Consider the following 23,863-nt stretch of genomic DNA (forward strand, 5'->3'; position numbering starts at 1 on the left):
AAAAACTGGCACAATTATTTAATTGGTAAAAAGACATTTTATATTAAAAAAAACATTGAAATGGTGTAAAATTAATTTTGTGTTTAAATATTTTTGGAAGTCATAGTGGAAAAACTCCAAAATTCTACCTATTTTTTAATTAATTAAAATTCTCTTTAAAATTTTTTTAAAAAGTTGCTCTAAGGTGCATATTTTTGTCCTCCAAAATATATGTGTACCAAATTTGAGCTACCAAATCTGGTACATATTCTTAGTGATTTGGTTGGTCATCACTAAATCTGATAATACATGTTAGATTACAAAATCAGTACTTATTTTGGTTAAAAATGAATTTTTTTTAATGGTTATTAGTATCTGTAAGTTAATTGTTGTTGACTTGCAATAAACAATGCTGCTCATTCACTTATATCTTTTAAAATTATTTTATGTCTTAATAATATGTTTTATATTATGTCGATATTTTTCTTTACACTGCTATATGATTTTACTTCAGAATAAACTGATTTTCATCATTAGAACTTTTAATGGTTTGCCTTTGTAATTTGAAATATATATATATATATATATATATATATATAAAACAATTGGAATACTTTTTACATGTAGTAATATGTTTCTGTTTGTTGATTGAATAGCCTGTAATATGTTTCTGTTTGTTGGTTGAAGAGCTTTTCATAATTAAATTTTTTTATTTTATTTCTACTTGAATAATTTTTTAAAGAATTTATGTAGCTAGAATTTTTACTCAAACATCTCTTTCTTTGTTAACTCTTTCATACATTAGAGTTTATGCAAAAATAATTATCCTGTTGCACACAATAAAAAAAAAAAAATATCTAATGAAAACATTTTTCACATTAAAAACAATCTTTAACATATTGTTTAAAATTTAGACAAAAACATTATTTGTTATATTTCATTAGGGGTGTTACAAATTTAGTACCATAATGTTTTAATTTTAGTTTTCTAATACATGATATAAAATGGTTTTAATCACATCAAATTAATTATTCATCATTTAATATCAATTTTTTAAAAACTTTTGTAAATCTAAAGTAAACTGTAAGTAAATCTAACAGTTTAAATACGCAAAAAATAACATGGATTTAAATAAACAACAGAAAGCAATTAGAATAGTGAATTATAACAGTAGGTATTTAAAAAATTTTCAAATGTATCAAAATGTTATTCTCAATTATTCTTTAATACGAAATATTCTAAAGTTATTCTGTGTGTGTTAAATATAAAGATATTGGCAAATTGAACAGATTCATTTAATACTTTTTACCTTTTTCGTATGTATATATGTGTGTGTGTGTTGCAATTAGAACATGGTCTTCTAGTTGATCTTTCTGGTTGATATGTCAAAAATGGTTCTTTTATGACTATCTAAAGTATACAAAATATTTTTATTATGCGGTTTACAGAATGAACGATCATTCTCGAAAATGTCCTTTCTTCATTTAATATTTTTAAAATACATTAAATATTTAGCTATAAAAGATCCAGTATATACATCACTATGTTTGAAAGAGTTAAATTGATTCTTACAAATAAAAAAAATAAAAAAAAAAGTGAAAAAAAGAAGGCAGTTGGAAGTTAAAATTTAATAAATTATTGTTGAAATTTAATAGTTTGTATAAAAAATTAATACATATGAGCAATGAATGCTAATAAATAAAATAATTTTTATTTAGACAATTAAGTCTTATGGATATTTGACTCTTTCTAAGATGACCACGTGTCATATTTGGCATACATTATAGGTCTGAATTAAAAGGTGGCTGATATGTGATTTTTTTTAAAGCTAGTAAAAACATCAATTTGATGGAAAATTATTCGCTAATTTTTGAGGAGCAATTATTACAACAGACATTTTCAGATTTGCATGAAAATGACCGCTATCCATTTCAGTGGTCTAAAACAGATTTTCGATAGGCAAATTTAAAGATTGTCCTTGCTCGCACCATGTAATTTCTCTAGCATGTCAAGGCTTTTAAACAACTAAAGCAAAAATTTAATGTGTTCATTGATTTATTGGATTGTAATTTATCATGGGCCATGATTCTTTGCCATGGCAATGATAAATTGATTTTGTTTCAAAAATAGAAATTAAAAAATCAATTTTATGGCAATATCGATTTTTTCGATATATTGATAATTGGTACAGCCCTTGCTAAGACTGTTGTTACTTTTAATCAAACATAAAGTTTTAAAAGCAAAAATTTTTAGGGCGATAATAGGATAAGAGGTTTTATAGGGTGTCTTTCAACATTTATTATACATTTTGAAAATCATTTTTCTGGGACAGGGAAAAATCAGTTTTTTGCATGTTGTTCATTATTTTCTCCTTGTGTAATGGACCTCAGTTGTTGCCATTGTTCCTGATTGTAACTGCGCAGTACATACAGTATTTGTAGATTGTTCTTGGGGTATGCTCAATGCTTTCTTAAGTGTATCACAGTGCAGATTTGAAAATGGATGATATACAAAAAAAAAAAAAAATTGTAGTGTCTATGGAGGAGAAATTATGCACTATACTCTGGTGTAACAGCAAACAATATAGCTTTTGAGTTAGGAGTTGGGAAAAGTACAATGGGGGACTGGAAAAAAAAAAATTGAACAGATATTGAGAAGTGGTGTGTGGTACAAATCAGTAGAAGCGGAATAAAAGTAAGAATACTCGATAAAAAGTGAGAAAATACATTTCATAACAGTGAGTTTTGGTATAAAAAATTTTTCTTCTGTTATTGGTGGGAAAAGAAAAGAATTCATGGAACTCCGACCTATCCTACCTGCCCTTCCGCAACATTATGCCAGATACTTGGGAGTATACTGTAATCCAAAACTTTTAAAACATGAGATTTTTTAGGAATCATTTTGATTTATTGTATCTCTTTTATTTTATTAAAAGTGAATTGATTTTACCAGCCTATCTGTTATTTCTTGCATTTCAGACCATATTTCGGGCTCGTTTTAGTGCTATTACGGAAAAAGATATCAAACAAGCCATGAAGCAACTAGTTGAGCCAAATGAGAATGAATCATTATCTGTCGATGCACGGCAAGAACTTGATCTTAGGATAGGCTGTGCCTTTACTCGATTCCAAACAAAATTTTTTCAGGTATGAGAATCTTATAACTGTTTGAAAAGCACTAAATTTCCATATGGGTTAATGCTGAAATCAATTTTATTATTATATTCAAACGATGAATAGTTTTTTTGAGACTAAAATTAGTTCTCCTTTAGCTAATTTTTATAATATTTAATAAATATTATTAATTGTGCTGTTTAGAATATATATATATATATATATTTCAAAACATTAACAAATGAAGATGATGATTTGTTGATTTAATAATGAATGGAAGATTTATATTATATATGAATTAACTGCTTGTTAAAAGAAAGCATTTAAATAAAACCTTTCTTTAATAATAATATTTATTAAATATTATTATTAAAGAAATAGTGAATCATCTTAATTTTAATTTCAATGTATTTGACAATTATTAAATATTTTTTAAAATGTATTTAAGAACATACAAATAACTGGTTTAAAAAGTAGAACAAATGTTGAATTATAGAGTGCTAGGATGAATTTTGGAAAATTTTGTTCTGACATTTTTCTGATGTAAACATTTACTTATATCATAATTTTAAATGCTAGATTTTGGAATTAGAATTATCTGTTTAATTATTAGAATTTAAATAATGGTAATTTTCAAAATATTGTCACTAAGATTTCTTTTGCACAATTCTGATGTGCGTCTAATGTCAGAATTTAATTAAACTCATATAATGAAAAAAAAAAAAAAAAAAAAAAATCTTTCTGTTTTTTTTTTACCTTGAAGAAAGATATTATTAATTTTCATATATTTTTTTTCTCTATCCTAATGCTCTAACTTCTGTCTTTACAGAATAAATATGGTAATTTAGATAGTGCCTTAATTTCTTATGGTCCTTGCCAAACTCCCACATTAGGATTTTGCGTTGAAAGGCATGATAGAATAGCTTCCTTCAAACCTGAGCCTTATTATGTGCTGTCTGTTAAAGTAAGAAAATCTTACTTCTTTATTTTGTTGTAATTGTTATAATAAATTATGAATTGATATTGCCTGTCTGACCCTTTATTCTTAAAAAAATTAATATACTTACTGTTTGTTTTATTAAGTGATTTTAGTTTAATTTTAATATTAACTTGGTTTTATTAAACTTTCAATTTGCTTTTTTATGAAATGAATTTAATTTTTTAAATTCATGATATTTGTTTATTTTAATATTGGGAAATATATGGCAGTTAATTTGAAAATGAATTTTTAAATTATTGAAAAAAATATATATTTCAGGTTACTACTGCCAGCCAGAAAACTTTGACATTGGATTGGGATCGTATCAGGATATTTGATAATGAAGTGGCAAATATTTTTTATCAAATGGTTAAACAAAAAACAGAAGCAATGTAAGTTTAGTTTTAGGCTCTTTTTATAACATCGTTTGTTTTGTTTATTTGATAATTGAACCAATAAATTGTATTTTTGGTTACAATTTTATGCTTTCTAAATCTAAATTTATTTTTGAAACTGTGCTAAATTGACACTCATTGCCTTCATAATCTGAATTCATACTACAGAAATATTTATTTATATAGATTTGTTGTTGTTAAAGCTAATTCAAGATAAGGTATATTGAATGTATGATAAGAAAGTAAAATATAATTTAGTTAACAATTCATGCATTTGTATATAAAAAAATGTCTTGCGCATATGATAATATTCTATTCTTTAAAATAAACATGTTATCCATATTTCATTAAAAGACAGATTTTGGTATAAAAAGGATTAAGTTCACTGTTTTATCAAGTAATTGTTTGATTTAATGTCTTGGTAGAATGGGGAAAATTTCTAAAGCAAGCTAAAATTGGAGAAAGTACTGCTATTTCAATTTGCAACAAACATTCTCTTTCTGGAAAAATACTGAATGCATTAGGTATAATAGATGGTCTACAAAATGCACACTTTATTGTAGGATCTTTTGCTATCTCCACTTGTATTAATAAAAATGTAAGTATAAATATGGATAATCCTTATAAATATGGATTTTGCCTTTTATCTACATACCCAATTTTACCTTATAAAATATTATGAAAATAAAATTGAAGTTCTAATGGTTATTATTATTACCAACATACATACTGAAAATATTATTAAATCAGTTTGCAATGTTAGATGGCAGCCTGAATGCTGGTGAAACAAATTATATATTTTTTTTATTTGTAGTTGCAAGTCCTTTTTTTGTTTTGATTTGTATTATTGAGAATACCATATCTTATTTTCAATATTGAATTTAAAAAAAAAATTGCTTATTGTAAAGTATTTAAGACGATGTCTATCACTGATATTAGCTATTTAATTTTAAAATATTTGCATAAACAGTTTTTTTTCTATTTTTTCATTGTCATTTAGTACGTCAGTGAGCATAAAGGTTCTTTTTTTTTAAAAGCTTAGAGATCTATTATATATTTAGATAATAAGAATTAATAAAATTGATTGAATATATTTGATTTAAATTTGAACTTAACTATTTATATTTTATGTAGAATTCTATTTGAGAGAGAGATCTAAATTCAGGTGATTAGTTTAAATATTTTTCTGTACTATTTTTTGTAATTTTTTTTCCTTTCATATTATTCAAAATGTCTTTAAAAAGATATTTATTTGAAAAAGAAAATTCACAAATTAACTAACTGTATTTTTTATGATTTGTGATGGATATGTCAGGGTGTGTAGCATCAGGAAACGTGTTTAAATTTGAAAACCATTTTTAATCACCTTAAAGTATTTAATTTTGAAAAAAAGTTCTTGAGAAATACAAAGAATATATTGTATCTGCAGATGTTGAATACATACAATAAATTGTAAACAGTCATAAGCATCTCTGTTTACCAGATATATATAGAAAGAAACCAACAAAAGGGAAGATTCAGGAGTTTCGATACATGCTTAGATAATGCTTAATGAACATTTTTTTCCCACTCTTTCTCTCTTCTGATACTGATTTCTCTCTTCTGATATACTGAAACACTGGAATGGTTATTTCAAAAGAGCGAAATACAAAATATATCTTACCCATTACAACTCGAAAAGTGTTTGAAATTTTTTTAACTTTTAGTGCTTTAAATAGCAAAGGATTTATTTTGATTATGCTTAGCAACTTTATGTTTGACCCTTCATTCGTTGTTAAAGAGTATGAAAATTGTCTCCAATCGATAAAAAATAAGAATAAAATGGGGTGCAGAAAGGAAATAGATGCATTAGGCAAGTAGGAAGATATCCTGAAAGCACACATGGAGGACATGTGTGAATTTTATCCACTTTTGTTCTTACTACCATGAAACCTCTTTATCATGTTACACATTCAGTCATCATTCTCGATAATATGTTGTCTTCAGCGATCTCTTTAACGACTTACGAAAGAAATTTTACTGTGCGATTATAATTGCCTGAGTCGATTGTATGAAATCCAGATGTGAAATTAAAGTGTTTTTTTTTTCTCTTTTTGTAATTCTCACACGATTTTTTGTTGTTGTTGTTTTCCTTACTGAATATATAATGGTTTGTCTGACTGAGAAAAGCAATGCACAGCCTATACTGCTTAAGTTAACATGAGATGCAGTGGAAAGTTTCTTTTCGGATGTTAGAGGATCACTAAGAACATATCTTGCAAAATTTTAATTAGAAATTGAATTAAAAAATTAACTATTTTAACGTGTACACACATACACACACACAGAGGGAGAGAGCGTATTTTCAGAAACTCATGTTTCTATTTGTTACTTCTAATTTACCTTAGTAGCCTTGGAAAGTTGACATTAACTTTGATAATAGTAGAAAAATTTTCCCATTATCAACCTTCAAGTTTGATGCTTTAAAATAGTATTTTAATAAATACTATTTGAAAGCTTGAGAAAAATAGTAGCCATCTGCATTCCATCAATAAAATCTTGCCACGCCACCGGGAGAACCGAGAAAACAAGGGAAATTTAAAAAATAAAAAAGAAAATTGAAATTTTTTTTATAAAACTCTGGAAAATACAAGGAATTTCAAGTTTTTTAGTTATTTTCTTTTCCGTCTAAAAGATACCCATCTCTAAAGATTGCAAGAATAAAAGATCATAGTCATCACTTCCAAAAAACGAAAAAATATCATTCGTGCGGTAACTCGCCCCTTTTTTCTGTTTGGATCAGTCCAGTTTCGATTTGTGAAAGGGTTTGTTCTTTTTCCGTGAGATTCCCGAATTGCAGCTAATGAGCATGCACGAGACTTCTGTAATTGTGTGAGAGATTAGAATACATTTCTCTGGCGGAAATAGCAACCTTTAGTCTGCGGACGCATCGCGGTAGTATTTAGTCGCTCACACATGAGTTTATTTAATGGTTTGTTTATCATTTGAGGAATTTTGAGTTTATTCAGAATAGATTAGATAATTTTTTTTTAAGCAATGAGCTGCTGAAAATCCCTATTTAATATGAATTGGATGGATAAAAAAAAAAAAATCATTCCCGATTTTGCTGAAAGCGTTCGAGAAGTTCCACAAAATCCATTTGTTGTATACTACTCGCTTTGTAAGAAGGTAATAAGCCTAAGTAATTTGAGAAAACTGGCACTTACTTTTTATACCAAAAGAGAAAAACCTACAAGATTGCATGCCTGTTTAAAAGAGTCATCATTGATGCTAAACTTGATATTTGAAAAGAATATAGGAAAAAGATAACACTTCAAATCCGAAAATATCAAATTTAATGTCCGAAAATAAACCGATTTCGAACTTTTTTAGTTCAATAACAGTAATTGAAAGCTGAATTTTTATAGCATTAAAACTTGTTGCGTCACATTCGTCCTTTAATTTATTCGATGATATATCGGAAATATTTTCACATATGTTGACCGAACAAAAATGTCGTACCTTATTTATTAAGGACAAGACTGTAATATATAATATTAGCCGCCTTTGGCGACCAGCCGGTTCGCCAATCTTAATATTCGTTAAAATTTTAATAATTAAATATTTTATGCAATTCCTACTTTAATAGCTTCTTCATCAAAATATTTTAAAACTTCAAATTTTGATAGCATATAATTCACTCATAATATTATAAACGCCTTCAGTCTACCGTAATATGTATCTCTCTAATTTTCTGTTGGCTCCCGTAGAATTTATACTTTAAATTAAAGTGGAAAGGATTAATCTGCAATTAATATAATAATATTTTTTATTGAAACAAAGCATTTTTTTTTGTAATATGATTATTGAAAACAGTTACTGAGCGTTTAAACTTTATGGGCACTAAAGAATCTTTCTTAATTTATGTAATATTTCAAAAATTTGTCAACAAAATTTTCTCAGATTCATCATGACCAGATTGATTAATTAACAATGTTTAATTTTAAATGCATCAAACACTAAAAAAAAACAAAAAAAAACGAATCGTTTAAAATAATCAGTTGAAAACAGGTTAAAAAAAACTACTTAAAAACGATGGTCTTAAAACTATAAGCATATACAAAAAATATATTACTAACATAAATACACTTTAATTACAAAAAGCATGCAACTAATCTAAAAATAATTTAAATCGTCCGTTGATAATGGTTGTCATGTCAACAATCAGAACACAATGCGCATGCGTGAATTTACAACGGCAGTTACGGTAACGCAAATGCGTGAGTTTCTCTACGCCAGTTGGGGTAACGCTATGCAGATTAGAAATTTTCAATTTCATTTATTCTGTTTTATTTTAATTCAAATGTACTTCAAAATGAATCTGAAAGATCGATTAATTAACAATGTTTAATTTTAAATGCATCAAACATTACGAAAATAAACAGAATCGTTAGAAATAATCAGCTGAAAAATCTTAAGCCTAGCCTCATTACTGTTGGGAAAAAAAACTGAACTCTTACTCATTTGGCAGCGGGGAAAATAAATTTTTTTTGGCGGCAAAGTTAGCTTTTAATTAATAAATAAAATTCTAATTAAAAATTTAAAAAAAGGGACCCCAGGTGCACATTCCCGACCTCTAAGGTATACATGTACCAAATTTGGTAGCTGTAGGTCAAATGGTCTTTTCTGTAGAGCGCCAACACACACACACACACACATTGAGCTTTATATATAATAAGTATAGATGTTTTTTTTAAAGCAAGCGAAGAAGGGAAAAAAATTATTCTAAAAAATTGGATAAAGCAGATGTTCTTATTAAATATGTTATTTTTTTTTTTAAATGAAACGAAAAAGGGGAAAAGTTATTCTATAAAATTGGGTAAAGCAGATGTTCTATCTTAGAAACTTCTTTTCCCTTTCCAGCTGTGTTGCCATAGAAACCGCCGCACAGCTGTTTACACGTTTATGTTTAGCTATTCAGATTTTATAATGTTTAATCAGAGTAACGGTGAATATCAATGTGTTCGTGTTCGTCAATAAATGTTAATTTTTTTAATAACATGATTAATGAAAACAGAGTCACTGAGCATTTAAACCTTATGGGTACTAAAAAATATCTTTCTTAATTTATGTAATATCTCAAGAATTTGTCGACCAAAAGGTTCGCCAATCTTAATGTTCGTTAAAATTTTTATAATTAAATATTTTATGCAATTCCTACTTTAATAGCTTCTTCATCAAAATATTTTAAAACTTTAAATTTTGACTGTCATATAATTCACTCATAATATTATAAAGGCCTTCATTCATAACGTAATATGTATCTCTCTAATTTTCTGTTAGCACCCGTAGAATTTATGCCTTAAATTAAAGTGGAAATGATTAAACTGCAATAAGTATAATAATATTTTTTTACTGAAACGAAGCATTTTTTTTAGAATTTAAGTACAGAAAACAGAGTAGCTGAGTATTCAAACCTTATGGGCACTAAAGAATATTTTTCTTAATTTATATAATATCTCAAGAAGTTTTCAACAAAATTTTCTCAGATTCATCATGAGCAGATCGATTAATTAACAATGTTTAATTTTAGATGCATCAAACACTAAGAAAATAAAACGAATCGTTTAAAATAAACGGTTGAAAACAGGTTTTAAAAAAACTACTTAAAAAATGGTGTACTTAAAACTATAAGCATATACAAAAAATATATAACTAACATAAATACATTTTAATTACAAAAGCATACAACGAACCTAAAAATAATTTAAATCCAGTTCGCATCCGTTGATAATAATTGTCAACACAATGCGGAATTTAGAACACAATGCGCATGCGTGAATTTTCAACGCCAGTTACGGTAACGCAAATACGCGATTTTTTTCTACGCCAGTTGGGGTAACGCTATGCGGATTAGAAATTTTTAATTTCCTTTATTCTGTTTTATTTTAATTCAAAAGTACTTCAGAATGAATCTGAAAGATCGATTAATTAACAATGTTTAATTTTAAATGCATCAAACATTACGAAAATAAACAGAATCGTTAGAAATAATCAGCTGAAAAATCTTAAGCCTAGCCTCATTACTGTTGGGAAAAAAAACTGAACTCTTACTCATTTGGCAGCGGGGAAAATAAATTTTTTTTGGCGGCAAAGTTAGCTTTTAATTAATAAATAAAATTCTAATTAAAAATTCAAAAAAAAAAAAGGAACCCAGGTGCACATTTCCAACCTCCAAGGTATACATGTACCAAATTTGGTAGCTGTAGGTCAAACAGTCTGGCCTGTAGAGCGCCAACACACACACACACATTGAGCTTTATTATAAGTATATAGATTTAACTCCATGAAACTGACAGCTAAAAATCTGCCGAAATTGATGCCCAAATACTTGAACTGATAAAAAAGAATAAATAAAAAACAGTAATTTTGCTTTGTAAAGTTTTTGTTTTGCTAAATGATTTGTATCATGATAACAAATATGTTTTGTGTTTTATTTCGCCCAAGTACTTAATTTTGTGTGACTTACAATTAAAGAGCATGAGATGTAATATATCCCCTTCCCCTTAATATATGAATTTTATCTTGCTAAATTCTAGATAATAAATAAAGACAAATTGTTTTTTTTTTAATCTCAATATCAAAATTCTTTTAATATGATATTGTTTTAAATAATATTGCTTCTTTTCCTTGCTTTTTCCACTCCTTAAAATCGTATTGCATTATAACTAGCACATGATTGCTATTTTTGCATTTCCTCGTATCTCCATTTTACATACCGAGAAAACACAGATTTTTTTTTTTTCCCCTTCAGATTTGACTTTGATTCTGTTTTAGGTTTTTTTTTTAGTACAAAACGATTTCGTTTTCAGTACATGTATTTGTAATTATTCAAGTCTAATACAGAAATCAGATTATTAAATTAATCAGATAATCCATTAGTGGACAAAAAGCATAACTTAAAGCAGTTGTAAATTATCCTCAATAGAAATTTAATTCCCTGAAAATGCTATAAATTTTGTACAAAAAAAAAAAATAATTGAAAAAAATTACATTTATATAAATTATAGATTTGCAGTACATGCATACATACTTGCATACTTAAATACATAATATTGTTACGGGACTTACGGCTGCAATGGGTGTATATAGTGACACTGTCAGTAGGCATCTAAATAAATAATGCTGTTTACTAGCATGAAGATACGAATATCCAGCCGAGACCTAACAAACAATACATAGCAGCACTTACAACAAATGCAGGCCGGGATAACCTGGTTGGTAGAGCTTTGGATTCGCGTCCCTTAGATTACGAGTTCGAACCCCGCCGGCCGAAGATTCCCCACGTGTTTGGTGACTGACGACGCGCGTATAAATCTGTCATGGTCATAAAGTCCTCCATATCGGGAGTAATACCACTCGGGTTACTGGATCAGGGGTGATCGTTCTCTGATTCAGGTCTAAATTACGATCTGTGGATGAGTGAATGAAGTCCGCCCCGTGAAAAGGGTTGTGACGTGTGTGTAGCTAAGTCTTTCTCTTGGCGTCTAGATGGCGCTAATATAAAAACAAGAGACGCTCCCCCTTCGTCTTAAAATCGTGTCTTCGTAACAGCGGTTTTGTCCATGGTAAGTGCCATAAGAAACAACAAGTTACAACAAATAGTAGTCCACGAGTAGTAATCGGTAGTAAGCAGCCACAACAGTATACAAAGTGGTCAGACAAAACTCAGCTTGAGAAGGGAATCCATGTAGCTGTTCACTAAGTTCTCTCCAAACGCCTGCTTATCTCCACTATCTCCTCGCTTTAACTTTACTCAACTGCCGACTCACTACTGTATGACTGGCTATTTCACACACGACTCGATGCTGCCTCAATATTAAACTCCAAGACTCGGCGCTCAGCTCAATTCACAATTCAGTAATTGCTTGAGCTTTACTCAACGCTTGTACTTTGTTGACTATTCCAATTAATTCATCGTTGATTTCTTTTCGACTCTTATGACTTGCTCTAGCTTTGCCTTTTATAGCTTCCGGAGCGGGGCATAGAAGGTTCTTTGTTTTTCCGGAATTAAGCATAACTGGCCTCATATTTGTCCTATCGCCAAAATTCTTGAAGATTCTAGTATCATCCATTTTGTCACCAAATCTCGATCAGTTCTTGAACCATTGATCCGGCATCCGATCAGCATAGTATACAGCTGATCGCAAAACGGCTTTTCTTACCATGGAACTAACTGTCCTTGAAAGCAGTATTACAGATTCGTAACATTGCTCCCCTCTTCAAGGACTGACGCGTCGGCAGTCCCACTAAAATGCAACTGGTACGGGCCACTGATCTACGTGAACAATTTTTGGTTCGGTGTTGGGCCACTTCCGCACTTTTGCTGACGACGTCATTCACTATGTTGGCGATAACAAAAGAACCTTCCGATCTCTTCGTCGTTTCGAATTTTGCATTCAGAATTAATTTTGCTCCTTAAAATGCAAGGTATCCGAAGGAGCCAAACAATCGTAATAGAACTCTCTGGAACGAATTCTAGCCAGGCTGGTCAATTGGCCACTTTCAACTTTCTCCATCGAACCTACTAAATATTAGAATTGTCCAACAGAGGAATTCGCTTGAAAGCATCGCTATCTTCATTTTTGATGACACGGTCTCCATTCGATCTTCGGCCTTTTCTTCTCACACTTGGCTCTCGCCATTTCCTTTATTTTCTCCTATGACATCTTGGGCGTCTTCTTTCACTTGTTGGATATCTCCAACTTGAAAACAGGAATTCTCCCCCGTCGTCGCCAAAGCTTTCATGGGAATATTTCCGCCTCATCCTTGGGACTCGAGAACTATCCGCAGCTTTCAACACAGTTTCCTTTAAAGAGAGCATCTGCTTTTTCAGGAAAAGTTCTTTTGCAAGGCTGTAATTTGTCCGTATACACAGGAGTTTCTTCGTCTCCTATTCGTATAATACTCCTTTTCAGATTCACAACAAAGCCGAATTCTTGATGAAAATCTAGATCGAGATTACATGGATCAGCTATTCCAGCCACTGTGACTTTATCAGTAACAGTCTGCAAGGATATACGAAGAGGTTTGCAAATAGCTTGTCTCTTCAACCTCTGGGGAAAATCCACTCCTAATAGGGTCGCATTAGCTCCTGTGTCTACGGACATCAATCACGAGTTTCTAACAGTTTTCTCCACACTAAATGTCTGAATTTTCAATCCTATTTCAAGGGTTTCATTCGGAAAAGACTCTTTTCTCTCTGCAAGACGACCGCAAGCTGCTTTTCTTGCAATTATTTGGCATTCTTCCTGTTCGCACATCTCTTTATTGAACTTCGGTTTATCCTCTGGATCGCTAACTTCCTTTTCAATGATACCTGTCGACATTCGATCTTCTGCCTTTTTTTCACATATTTGGCTTCGACCATTTCCTTCAATTTCTCTTGTGACATCTTGAACGTCTTCTTCCACTTCTTGGACATCTCTCATTTTTCTGACACATATGTCAACATGATCTTTAAATTCGTCACATTGTCTTTCGACGAATGCATTGAACTCTTGTGTTTCCTCTCGCCAAGCTTGAACACTTTCCAGCATTTTCGCTTGTCCCTCTTGAATACTTTCCACCTCAGCTTGATTACTTTCCTGTGCAGCTCGATTATCATCTCGCATTTTCTTTAATTCGGCTAATAAAACGTTCAGATTGGTGGTTTTTTTTTTTTTTTTTTTTTTTTTTTTTTGTCATTTTTACTTCGGATCTTTTCAACATACACTGTTTAACCGCTATCTCACTTATAACACCAAATGTTGTGGAACTTTCTTCTGTAAGTTCTTAAAGTCAATAGGTCAGCCTGTAGTGGATCTATGGTGACAGTCAGCAGGCCTCAATAATAAATAATGCCTTTTATTAACACGAATACACAGCCGAGACTTTCACAGGCAATCGACTGCAACACTTACAACAAATAGCAATCTGCAATTAGTAATTGGTAGTAAGCAATCACAACAGTACACAAAGTAGTCAGACAGAACTCATCAAGAGGAAAGAATCGACGTAGCTATTCACTTAGGTCTCTCCAAACGTCTATTATTCTCCATTGCCTCTTCGCTTTAGCTGCACCCAACTGCCGACTCTGTGCTATACAACTGTCTATTTCTCATACGACTCAATACTGCCTAAATACTGAACTCCAAGACTCGGTGTACAGCTTAATTCAAAATCTACTAATTGCTTGAGCTTCACTTAACGCTTGCGTTTCGCTGGACTGATTCAATTAATTCGTCGTTGATTCAATATACGATTCTATGACTTGCTCCGGCTCAGTCTGCTGGCCTTTTATTGCTTCCGGAACAGGGCACAGAAGGTTCTCGAACAGTCAAGCATAACTCTCCTCCTATTTGTCTTATCGCCTAAATTCTCGAAGATTCTGGTACATCCAAATGTCGGAAACCCGGGAATCATTGATCTGGCATCCGATCAGCATAGGACAGAGCTGATCGTAAAACGGCCTTTCCTACGATGGAACTGATTATGCTGCTTCCCAGCATAATTACAGATTCATACCAGTTCTTACTTCAATTAAAGATTCGTAAAATGGTATGCACTGTACTAAATACTTCACTCTTTGGAATAAAAAAAAAGTTAGAAAAATAAATTTTGAACTTGGAAGAAGAAATTTAAGAACTGTTGCAAAAAGTTAATGAAATAAAGGATCTTTCACTTTTGACGAAGTGTGGCAAATTCAAGGAAAAATAATAGGGGAAGACAAATGTTTGCAGAATAGGGAAGACAAATTAGAATCTGAAATTGTTAATGAGAAATTTATATATATATGAAAAAAAAAAAAAAAAACTGTAAAATTAGCTATAATAATTGTGGTTTTTTTTCCCTTGTTTTTATGCTTATTATTTCTATTCATATAAATTTTTATATAATCTAGGTTTTTTTTTTTTATAAAAATGAAATCTGTGTATGTTAGTTCATTCAACAGGGTGCGTAGCATCATGGAAAGGGCTTAAATTTAAAGACCTTAAAAGTGCTTAATTTTTAGAAAAGGTCCTTAAAAAGTGTTTAATTTTCTCGCGAAGACGAATAAAGCTTTTCGTTTTGTTTTGTATCCCCACAAGTTGAATATGACAATTCGAAATCATGGTCGTCAACTCTATGGTCGTAAAGACATGTATCAAAAAAGAAAACAAACAAAAGGGAAGAATTCAAAGATATTAAGATAAAGCTTAATGATTCTTCCTCCAATCCTTTTTTTTTTTTTCCCTCCCGCTGTCTTTTTCTTCAACAATGTGCATTGCTATTTATTAAAATACTGAAATAGTTATTTGGAAGGGGCAGTACGAAATGCGTACTATGGCATACTTATTGTGAATAAAAAAACATTATAATTTCAATTTTTAATGTTTGAGATGTTGAAGAATTTATTTATGTCTGGTAAGTATATATTTAAAGTTTTATATGTTGTTAAAAAAGAATATGCAATATGATCCGATCAACGAAAAATATGAAAATAGCAGAATGAATTTGATGTGCCAAATGATATATCGAACTTGAGAAAGGCTGCTTTGAAAACAGTAGCATATTCGATCATCATTCTTTTTAGTATGTCGTTTTGGAGCAATTGTTTGAACGACCTACTACAGGTTGTAATGTCCTGATCTAGACGGATCAAATAACGAAGCAGAATTTCCAGACAATTCTTTATTTTACAGCCCTATATATACAAAGAACAACTTGTTCTAATCTTGGTTAAATAAATAGTTATTTACACCTGTATTAGGAGATAAAACAGTCAAAGTCGAAGTTTTTCTTGAAACTCAGTTCTCCATCACGTCAACACGACCACTCCAGGGGTAGCTTCTCAGACTCCGAACTCGTGGGCGTAGTCCAATCGTCTCCTGCTATTCGTTTCTTCTCTCCTCCAAAAAAAATAAAAAAATCTCCGCGCTTTATTTCGGCGACAATCTCCGCCTCTTAATTTACATTGGTCATTTGAGCTCTCTTTCGGCCAATCGGGGTTCAGAGATATGGTCTCTTAGCGGCGCCAGTGAATCGTGGGAAGGTCCTTTCACAAAGAGACGCACGCATCTAGCATCCAGATGTTTGGACACCCCTTTCTCTTTGAAGGTACTATCAATACCTCTTGGACGAGGAATTCCACATGTGGTCTTTCATTGTAGTCGCTAATGAACAGATGCGAGACCACCCAGGTGAAAAGATCCACCATCTGGCTATCTCGAGGGGTTTAGTAAGTAACAGTGAAGACACAGCTGGCAGTAAATATCTTATCAGTACTGGGAAACGGGGAATGTTACAAGGTATTCAACTGTACTATATTGAATAGTAATTAATTGCAGTATGTAATTACATTAGTCAATCGCGTAAAATCTATTATGATGAAATTTTAACTTGAAGTCTTAAATTTTCAATCATCGTGATATCTTTCGCGGTATTTTTGTATGCCCCCATCCATTTGAATATTTTTATTTGTTGGACTAATCTTGCCAAATTGGTTTTGATTAAGAAAAAGAGAAATTGCTGGATAATGGTACTTAAATATTTTTAAAAAAACAAACAAAAAAAAAGTTTTTTACAATTTTTTTCAGAATTTAGATCACATCATTTTAAAATCATTTTTTTCCCTTTTTATAACTTTTATATCAATTTTTTCCCCATTAGAACCTCTTTTTATATATGAAGTCTTGTCCTGTGTAACATCCAACATAAAGCCATTGAAGTTAGGGGCATGACATTTTGGAAGTTATTTTTTGGGCATTAGAGGTCCACTAAGAACGGAATTTCTCAAATTTTTAATTCAAAGTTTAATTAAAAAATAAAATTTTTATATGTTTTAATCATAACAAAAAAGCATATTATTGCATAAAAAATTACTTCAACACCGTTTAAAGGTTAAAAATAAATAAACAATGATAATAAAAATTTTGTTTGGTTGAATGTAATTTTTAAAAAAATAATTTCTGAGAAATTAATTTTGAACACAGTTTATAACAAAGATTTTTATTATAATGTAATTCAAAATGATATTGCTCCTTTGAATCGTTGAATTACTTTATTCTGCAGCTGTTAAAATTGTAGTAAAAGAGAGAGAGAGAGAGAGAGAGAGAAATGCTTTCTTTGCTTGTATTTAAACTTAAAAATTTTAAGGCATGTTCATTGAATAAAATTATTCACTTGATAAGTTTCTTTAAATTTTGGAGCAACGCGATATGTTGTCACGCGCTGGCTTCAAGAAAGACGTTTTTTAAAAAGGCTTCAATTGGCATTTTCACTTACTCGTGCACAAAATTTAGAGCACTCGTCAAAAAATTCGTACTCGAAATTTCAATGGATCTGTATGTTTCACACCTCCTTGAATTCGAAAATGCATTTTTGGAAAATGTCCGTCTGTGACGTAGATAACACAAAAACACTTTGAGCTAGATGGATGAAATTTGGTATGCGGTCTTCACGCCAAACTTGTAGATTACGATCAGATTTTCAGCATCATCCGTTCAGAGGAAAGCTGTTTGTCTGTGTGCCTGTTCGAATACAAACTAGCATGACAATTACAAAACGAAGAGAGCTAGATAGTTCACATTTGGCACACAGATTTAATGTCTATTGTATAAACATCTGTCAAAATGTGAGTCAAATCCAACAAGGGGTTCACCGCATTTCGGAAATATGTAAACGCGATAATTCAAAAATATAACGACTTAAATATATCGAATTTGGTATGTCATTTTGAGTCAGATTTTTGTTTCGACCCATCGGGGTGAATGCGTCTAAAGCCCAAATACGCTTTTCGGATCATTTCAACCTCGTGCCAGGGATTAATCCCAAAACACTTGTTTACGCGATAGAATCAGTAAAAATATTTAAATCAAGCCAGTGTTAATATTCTGTAACTATTGTACAACAAAGCCACACAAGGCATTTCCTGGCAATATGCAAAAAATTTTGAAACTACAGAACTGGTGTTTTTTTTACTTTAGGAATTTGTTTCCATTATTTATGAAAACTAGGTTAAAGCATTGTCATTTCTTTGTAATATATATATATATATTACTTTAAGCAAGAATTTTTGCTTATAGGTTAAAAAGTAGGTTTTCATTAAATTTTAGGAATGTTAAATGTTCAAAAAAGACTTTTAATACACTTTAGAAATAAGAGACAATAAGACAATTACTTTTTAGTCTGATAATTTGTGAATGCTGCTATTATTTTCTATTAAAAATGATTTTAAAAACTTATTTAGAAAATGGCATTGTTCTGTCATCCATTTCATGGCCATTTTGCCAGTCAAGTGATGTTAGTCATCAGAATGCATTAGTTCTTAGCTTCTTAAGATTGCAAATGAAATTACTTAATAGAATGAGACAGCGCATTAAACTCTTTTCATCCCAGCGATGGTGAATCTGAATTGTTGTTGCTTATATAAGAATCAGATACCAAATTTGTGGTCATGCTGAGCTTCTACATCACTTTCGACATTTTCAGAAATCTTGTATCTATCTGATATTTTATTTTAATTTCAAGAAATGTTGAAAAAACTCACAGATCTTTATTGTTTATCTAATAAAAGTTGACTTAAATTTTTTTGTATTAAATTTTTTTAAAATTCTTATGATCATTTTTATGCTTTTGTAAAATTTAAAAAGACATAATGTTGGAATTGTGGATGTGCAAATACAGAAATAAATATTAAAATTTAAAAAAAAGTATGTAAAACTAAATTTTTAATTATTTCTTTTTAATAAAAGCTATGCATTATTATAAAACTGAAAAAAGTAGTATGCTTAGAAAATATGCAGTTTACATATGCATACTTATACAAAGGTTCTTAATTTTTGGGCTTAAAAAGGGCTTTAAAGTACTTAATTTCTGCAGCAGTTTCTCACTACGCACCCTGTTCAATTTATTATAGCTATACAAGATAATACTATCAGATTTTTATCATTTTAAAGTTAAAATTTGAGTTGAGCGTTTTAAAAATTTTGCTAAGAAATAAGTCAATTACTTTTTACTTGTAAATTTTTAAAATTGTACTCATAAGGAAATAAAAAATATCAAGACATAGAAGTTATTTAAATACATATTTTCCGATTTTTAAAAACCTTCTTAATTTAAATTTAAACTTATTGTGATAAAAATATTTCAGCATTATCTGGTATTGATAGATTAAATTTTCTGAAACAATACCTAATTGATAATTAATTGGTTATGGTTTTGTGTAATTCCCAGAATTCAAAAATAACCATGGAAATTCCTTATCATGGTTCTTAAAATTCAGCTGTGTTTAATGTTATGGAATTTTATCAGTAAAAATTTTTTTAATGCCAATTACTGATGGGTGACAAACCATTTTTTTAAATCATAGTTCACACTTAAAACAGGATAAGCCTTTAAAAGCCTTTTTCTCATGATTTAATCAGGAAATTACCAAAACTATTTTAAAAAATCACTTTAAAAAGCAAGTATTTAAGAGTGAAATGTACATAAAAGTGTAAATTTACATATTAGGTTACTGAAAAGGAGGTATTTATATGTTTGATAGTACAATTTTCTATTGCTCCTGAAAGGAAGATGTTTTTTCATCTTTCTGATGTTTATTTTCTCTGCTGAAAATAACTGATTACATTGATAAAAAGGAAAATTTTTATAAATTTTAGTAAATACTAACGAGTGAACATACTTTTTTTAATTAGAAATATTGAAATCTAATGCTATGTATGAATAAAATGTCCTGAAACTTTTGATAAGTGTTGGAAAACTCTTGCTTCATTTTACAGCATCTTGTATTGTTTTTATATCCCAAGATGGCTGTGTAAGTACTATGAATAAAATTAAATGTCAGTAAATATTAAAAAGGCAGCTATTTTTCTATGAAGATTTTTTAAAATTTAATGTCCGTAAAAACTCAATAACAATATTAAAATTTAATTTTTATAGGAGCTTTTCTGCATCATATGCACTTTTATAAAATACTGAAAGGTAGTCTTCATATGATTTTATAAGTTGATTCTAAAGTGTACAACACATCTGTGGTATAATTTGTATTTACATTTCAATTTATGATGGCAACTATTTTTCAGAGTTACTAATGTTACCAAAAAAGAAAAAGCGAAGCAGCGTCCTTTGGCCTTAAATACAGTTGAGCTGATGAGAGTTGCCAGCTCAGGCTTAAACATGGGCCCCCATCATGCCATGTCCATTGCTGAGAAGCTTTACACTCAAGGATATATCAGTTATCCCAGAACAGAAACAACATCTTACCCTGAGAATTTTGATATTAGGTACATTTTTATTTTACTATTTTGTCACAGTCATGCATTCATTTTTTTAAATGTAATTTGTATATTCCTCTTTTTTAGAGGCATTTTGCAGCTCCAAAGTAAAAGCTCTGAGTGGGGAAAAGATGTACAGGATTTATTATCTGGAACAATGATTCGACCCAGGTATTTTTATTTTTTTTTTAAATCTCCTATATTTTAATATTTTTGGATATAAAATTAAGATTAAATATTTAAGATGTTTTAAATATAATGTATTCATGATGTTTGACCTTTTTATACTAAAGCAATTTTCTTGTTTTAGTATATATGTGGCCATTGATGAATTTATGTGATGCTCATTTTGTCTAGTAATTGCCAGAGAATCAGTAAATTTGGCATATAATAATGATTTTAGATTATGAGAATATTATGAAGAATCTTAGTATTTTTTTCAGCAATTATCATTTCTACTCAATAATTATCTTTCTTAAAAATCCAAATGAGTAAATTTTTTTAAGTTTCTTTTGTAATTGTTATATGAAAAATTCACTTTAAATCATGCTCTTGATAAATGTATGTAGATTAGTAGGAATAGGTCAAATATTGTATCCAAGAATTTAATAAACATTTTGCTAAATTTTTTGAAGGGTTTAATATTGCCTTAAATGTAAATTAGCATCTTTTACATATAATGAATTAGTTAATTAATCTCAAGTATATGATAAAATAGATAAAATTTATTTGTGATTTTTAGTACATAAAAGATTTTGAATTATTAAAAATAAGATTAAAATTCTTTTATGTTATTAAAATGACACAGTTATTTGTACAACTGATATTTAACTGGATAGTACCTTGCTTTCTATAAAACTTGTTACAGGTTTTGTTTCATAAGTATTTTGTAGCCGAGAAAAAATGGTATTGGTAGTCAGCTCGAAAGTTGATTCAGTGTGTTGTCTTGGTTGAGAAGCGGGTAAACTATTAAACTAGAAGGTTCAACTATTAATCAGTTTTTTCTGTCATTTTCTAGCCATCATTTGCTAAAATTGCTAACTATCTGTGATATCTCTGATTTTTGCAAAATTTGCTAATTTAAAGCAAAAAAAAAAGTTCTTCATAGTAACAATGAAAATTATTTTAAAAATTGAGTTATATTTTTAAAATGCCTTTGTATGGAAAAGAATATATATGAAGAACATTTCAACTTTTAATTGTTGAAGTTGCTAGTGATTAAATGTCTAATTCTTTTTTAAAGATAAATATAAGAAATTATTCCAATTCTTCTTCAAAGAGAAGAAAGATTCCTAGTATTGCAAATAATTTTAGATTTTTCTCGACTAATAATAAAAGAGAATATGCAAATGTGTATTAGTACTCTACAAGATGGATTGTTTCACCTAAAAAGAAAAAGGCACATATATGCTTTAGAGAGTAAAAATTTACGAATTTGAGTGATTTTAAAAAAAATTAGCAAGGTTTTGGTATTTTTCTGCAGTAACCCCTGAAACTATTGTTGTGTAAAATCAATTTAAAAATTTTAAATTGTATCTTCTTTTTTTCTTATTAATTTAATAGCATTGCAAATTTTTCCTGAATTTTGACTATTTAAAAAATATATATATAATTTTCAACAAAAGATTTCATTATTGAACTGAAATTTAAAAAATTTCATCATTCCATTAAATATTTAATCTTGCAGTTTTATTCCATTATTGAAAGCTAAGGAAGAATGATTTTGTTTAATATCTTGTGTATTTATGTTGAATAAAAAAAGTAAACTTAACACCACCTTGAATTTAGGAGACAATAAATCAGAAAGTTACTTTTTTTAATAGCGTTGATGCCATGGACTTGACTCTATTAGAATAACTCATATGCACATTAAACAGAATTATTATAAGATTATTAAAGTAATATCACTTTGATATCAGCCACAATTTGATGCTTAAAAATATTTATTGGGGGAAATCATAAACGTAAAGCTATGCATAAGAGATTTAATTGAAAGTAAACATAATCATTATTTTCAGCAAGCCAGCTGGCCATCGAAGGCAATTTTACAGAAATAAAAGTATTATAAAAATAAAATACACTTCCAGCATCGGAAGCACCCCAAAACTTATGACATTTAATCTTTAGCCAATAAATAAATAAATATTAATAATAATAAAATAAAATTTTGACAGTTTTTGTTTGATATAAAAAAAATATATTTTGAATTTATTTCTACTGGGTATATCTGTATAATTTTATTAAATGGCTAATTTATCATGAAAAAGAACTGATCTTCATAAATTCATATAATTATTTTGAGCTGAAAGACTGTTTTTCGAGTTAAATATATTTTTGCCTTTCTTATCTAAATTGAAATAATTTCAGGAAAGGCCATGATGCTGGTGATCATCCTCCTATAACACCAATGAAACTGGCTACTAGAAGTGAATTAGATGCTGATTCGTGGAAAATATACGACTATGTTTCAAGGCATTTCATAGCTACAGTTTGTACTCTTTGAAAACAGTTATCTACTTTTTTATTTCTTTTATGTAAAAAACTAAGAATTTTTTATGTAGTGTAAATTTTTAGAATAATTCCTTGAAAAAAAAATATGAGGTTTAAAAATTTTTTTGGTGGAAATAAATTTAATTTATAAAACTTATTTATGTGCATTGTTATATAGAGGAATTCTATATTTCATTTAATCTCTACAATAAATTCCACTCATTGCTTGCAATTAAATTCACTATTAATCAAATACATTCTGTTCATACAGGCAAAAAGAGTCTATGCAATAGTTCATTGTTTTGAATGTTGTCATTTTAAATTAAAAAATTTAAATTCCTTATATTAAAAAATTAATAATTCAACCTAATTATTAAAAATTGTCTACTTTTTGCCAATTTAGTTTGGAGATATTGTAACCTATGAAAGTCATTGCACTTTGTATACTTGTGAGAAGTCACTGTGGACAGTATCTATAAACTAACAAAATTGACTTATTTTTATTTTTTAATAAAATTTAATTATTATAAAATTGTCACTTTTTTGTCTTTTAATAGGGTACAGTTTACAAGAACTTGTATACTGAAACTCTTACATATTAATTATTTTTAAAATTTGTTAATTTGAGGT

At 29.3% G+C, this 23,863-nt stretch overlaps 1 protein-coding gene across 2 annotated transcripts in view; it reads left to right on the plus strand.

The window, feature by feature from the left end:
* Positions 1-23,863, plus strand: part of LOC129981311 (DNA topoisomerase 3-beta-1-like) — a 47,291-nt gene that overhangs the window by 4,148 nt on the left and 19,280 nt on the right. For both annotated transcript variants that reach the window (XM_056092095.1, XM_056092096.1), the window contains exons 4-9: positions 2,958-3,125; positions 3,922-4,056; positions 4,351-4,463; positions 20,552-20,752; positions 20,831-20,914; positions 23,111-23,231. In XM_056092095.1, the coding sequence (XP_055948070.1) occupies positions 2,958-3,125; positions 3,922-4,056; positions 4,351-4,463; positions 20,552-20,752; positions 20,831-20,914; positions 23,111-23,231 (822 nt within the window). The remainder of the gene's footprint in view (positions 1-2,957; positions 3,126-3,921; positions 4,057-4,350; positions 4,464-20,551; positions 20,753-20,830; positions 20,915-23,110; positions 23,232-23,863) is intronic.

Source organism: Argiope bruennichi, chromosome 8 (genome assembly GCF_947563725.1).
Source record: "Argiope bruennichi chromosome 8, qqArgBrue1.1, whole genome shotgun sequence".
Lineage (NCBI taxonomy): Eukaryota > Metazoa > Arthropoda > Arachnida > Araneae > Araneidae > Argiope > Argiope bruennichi.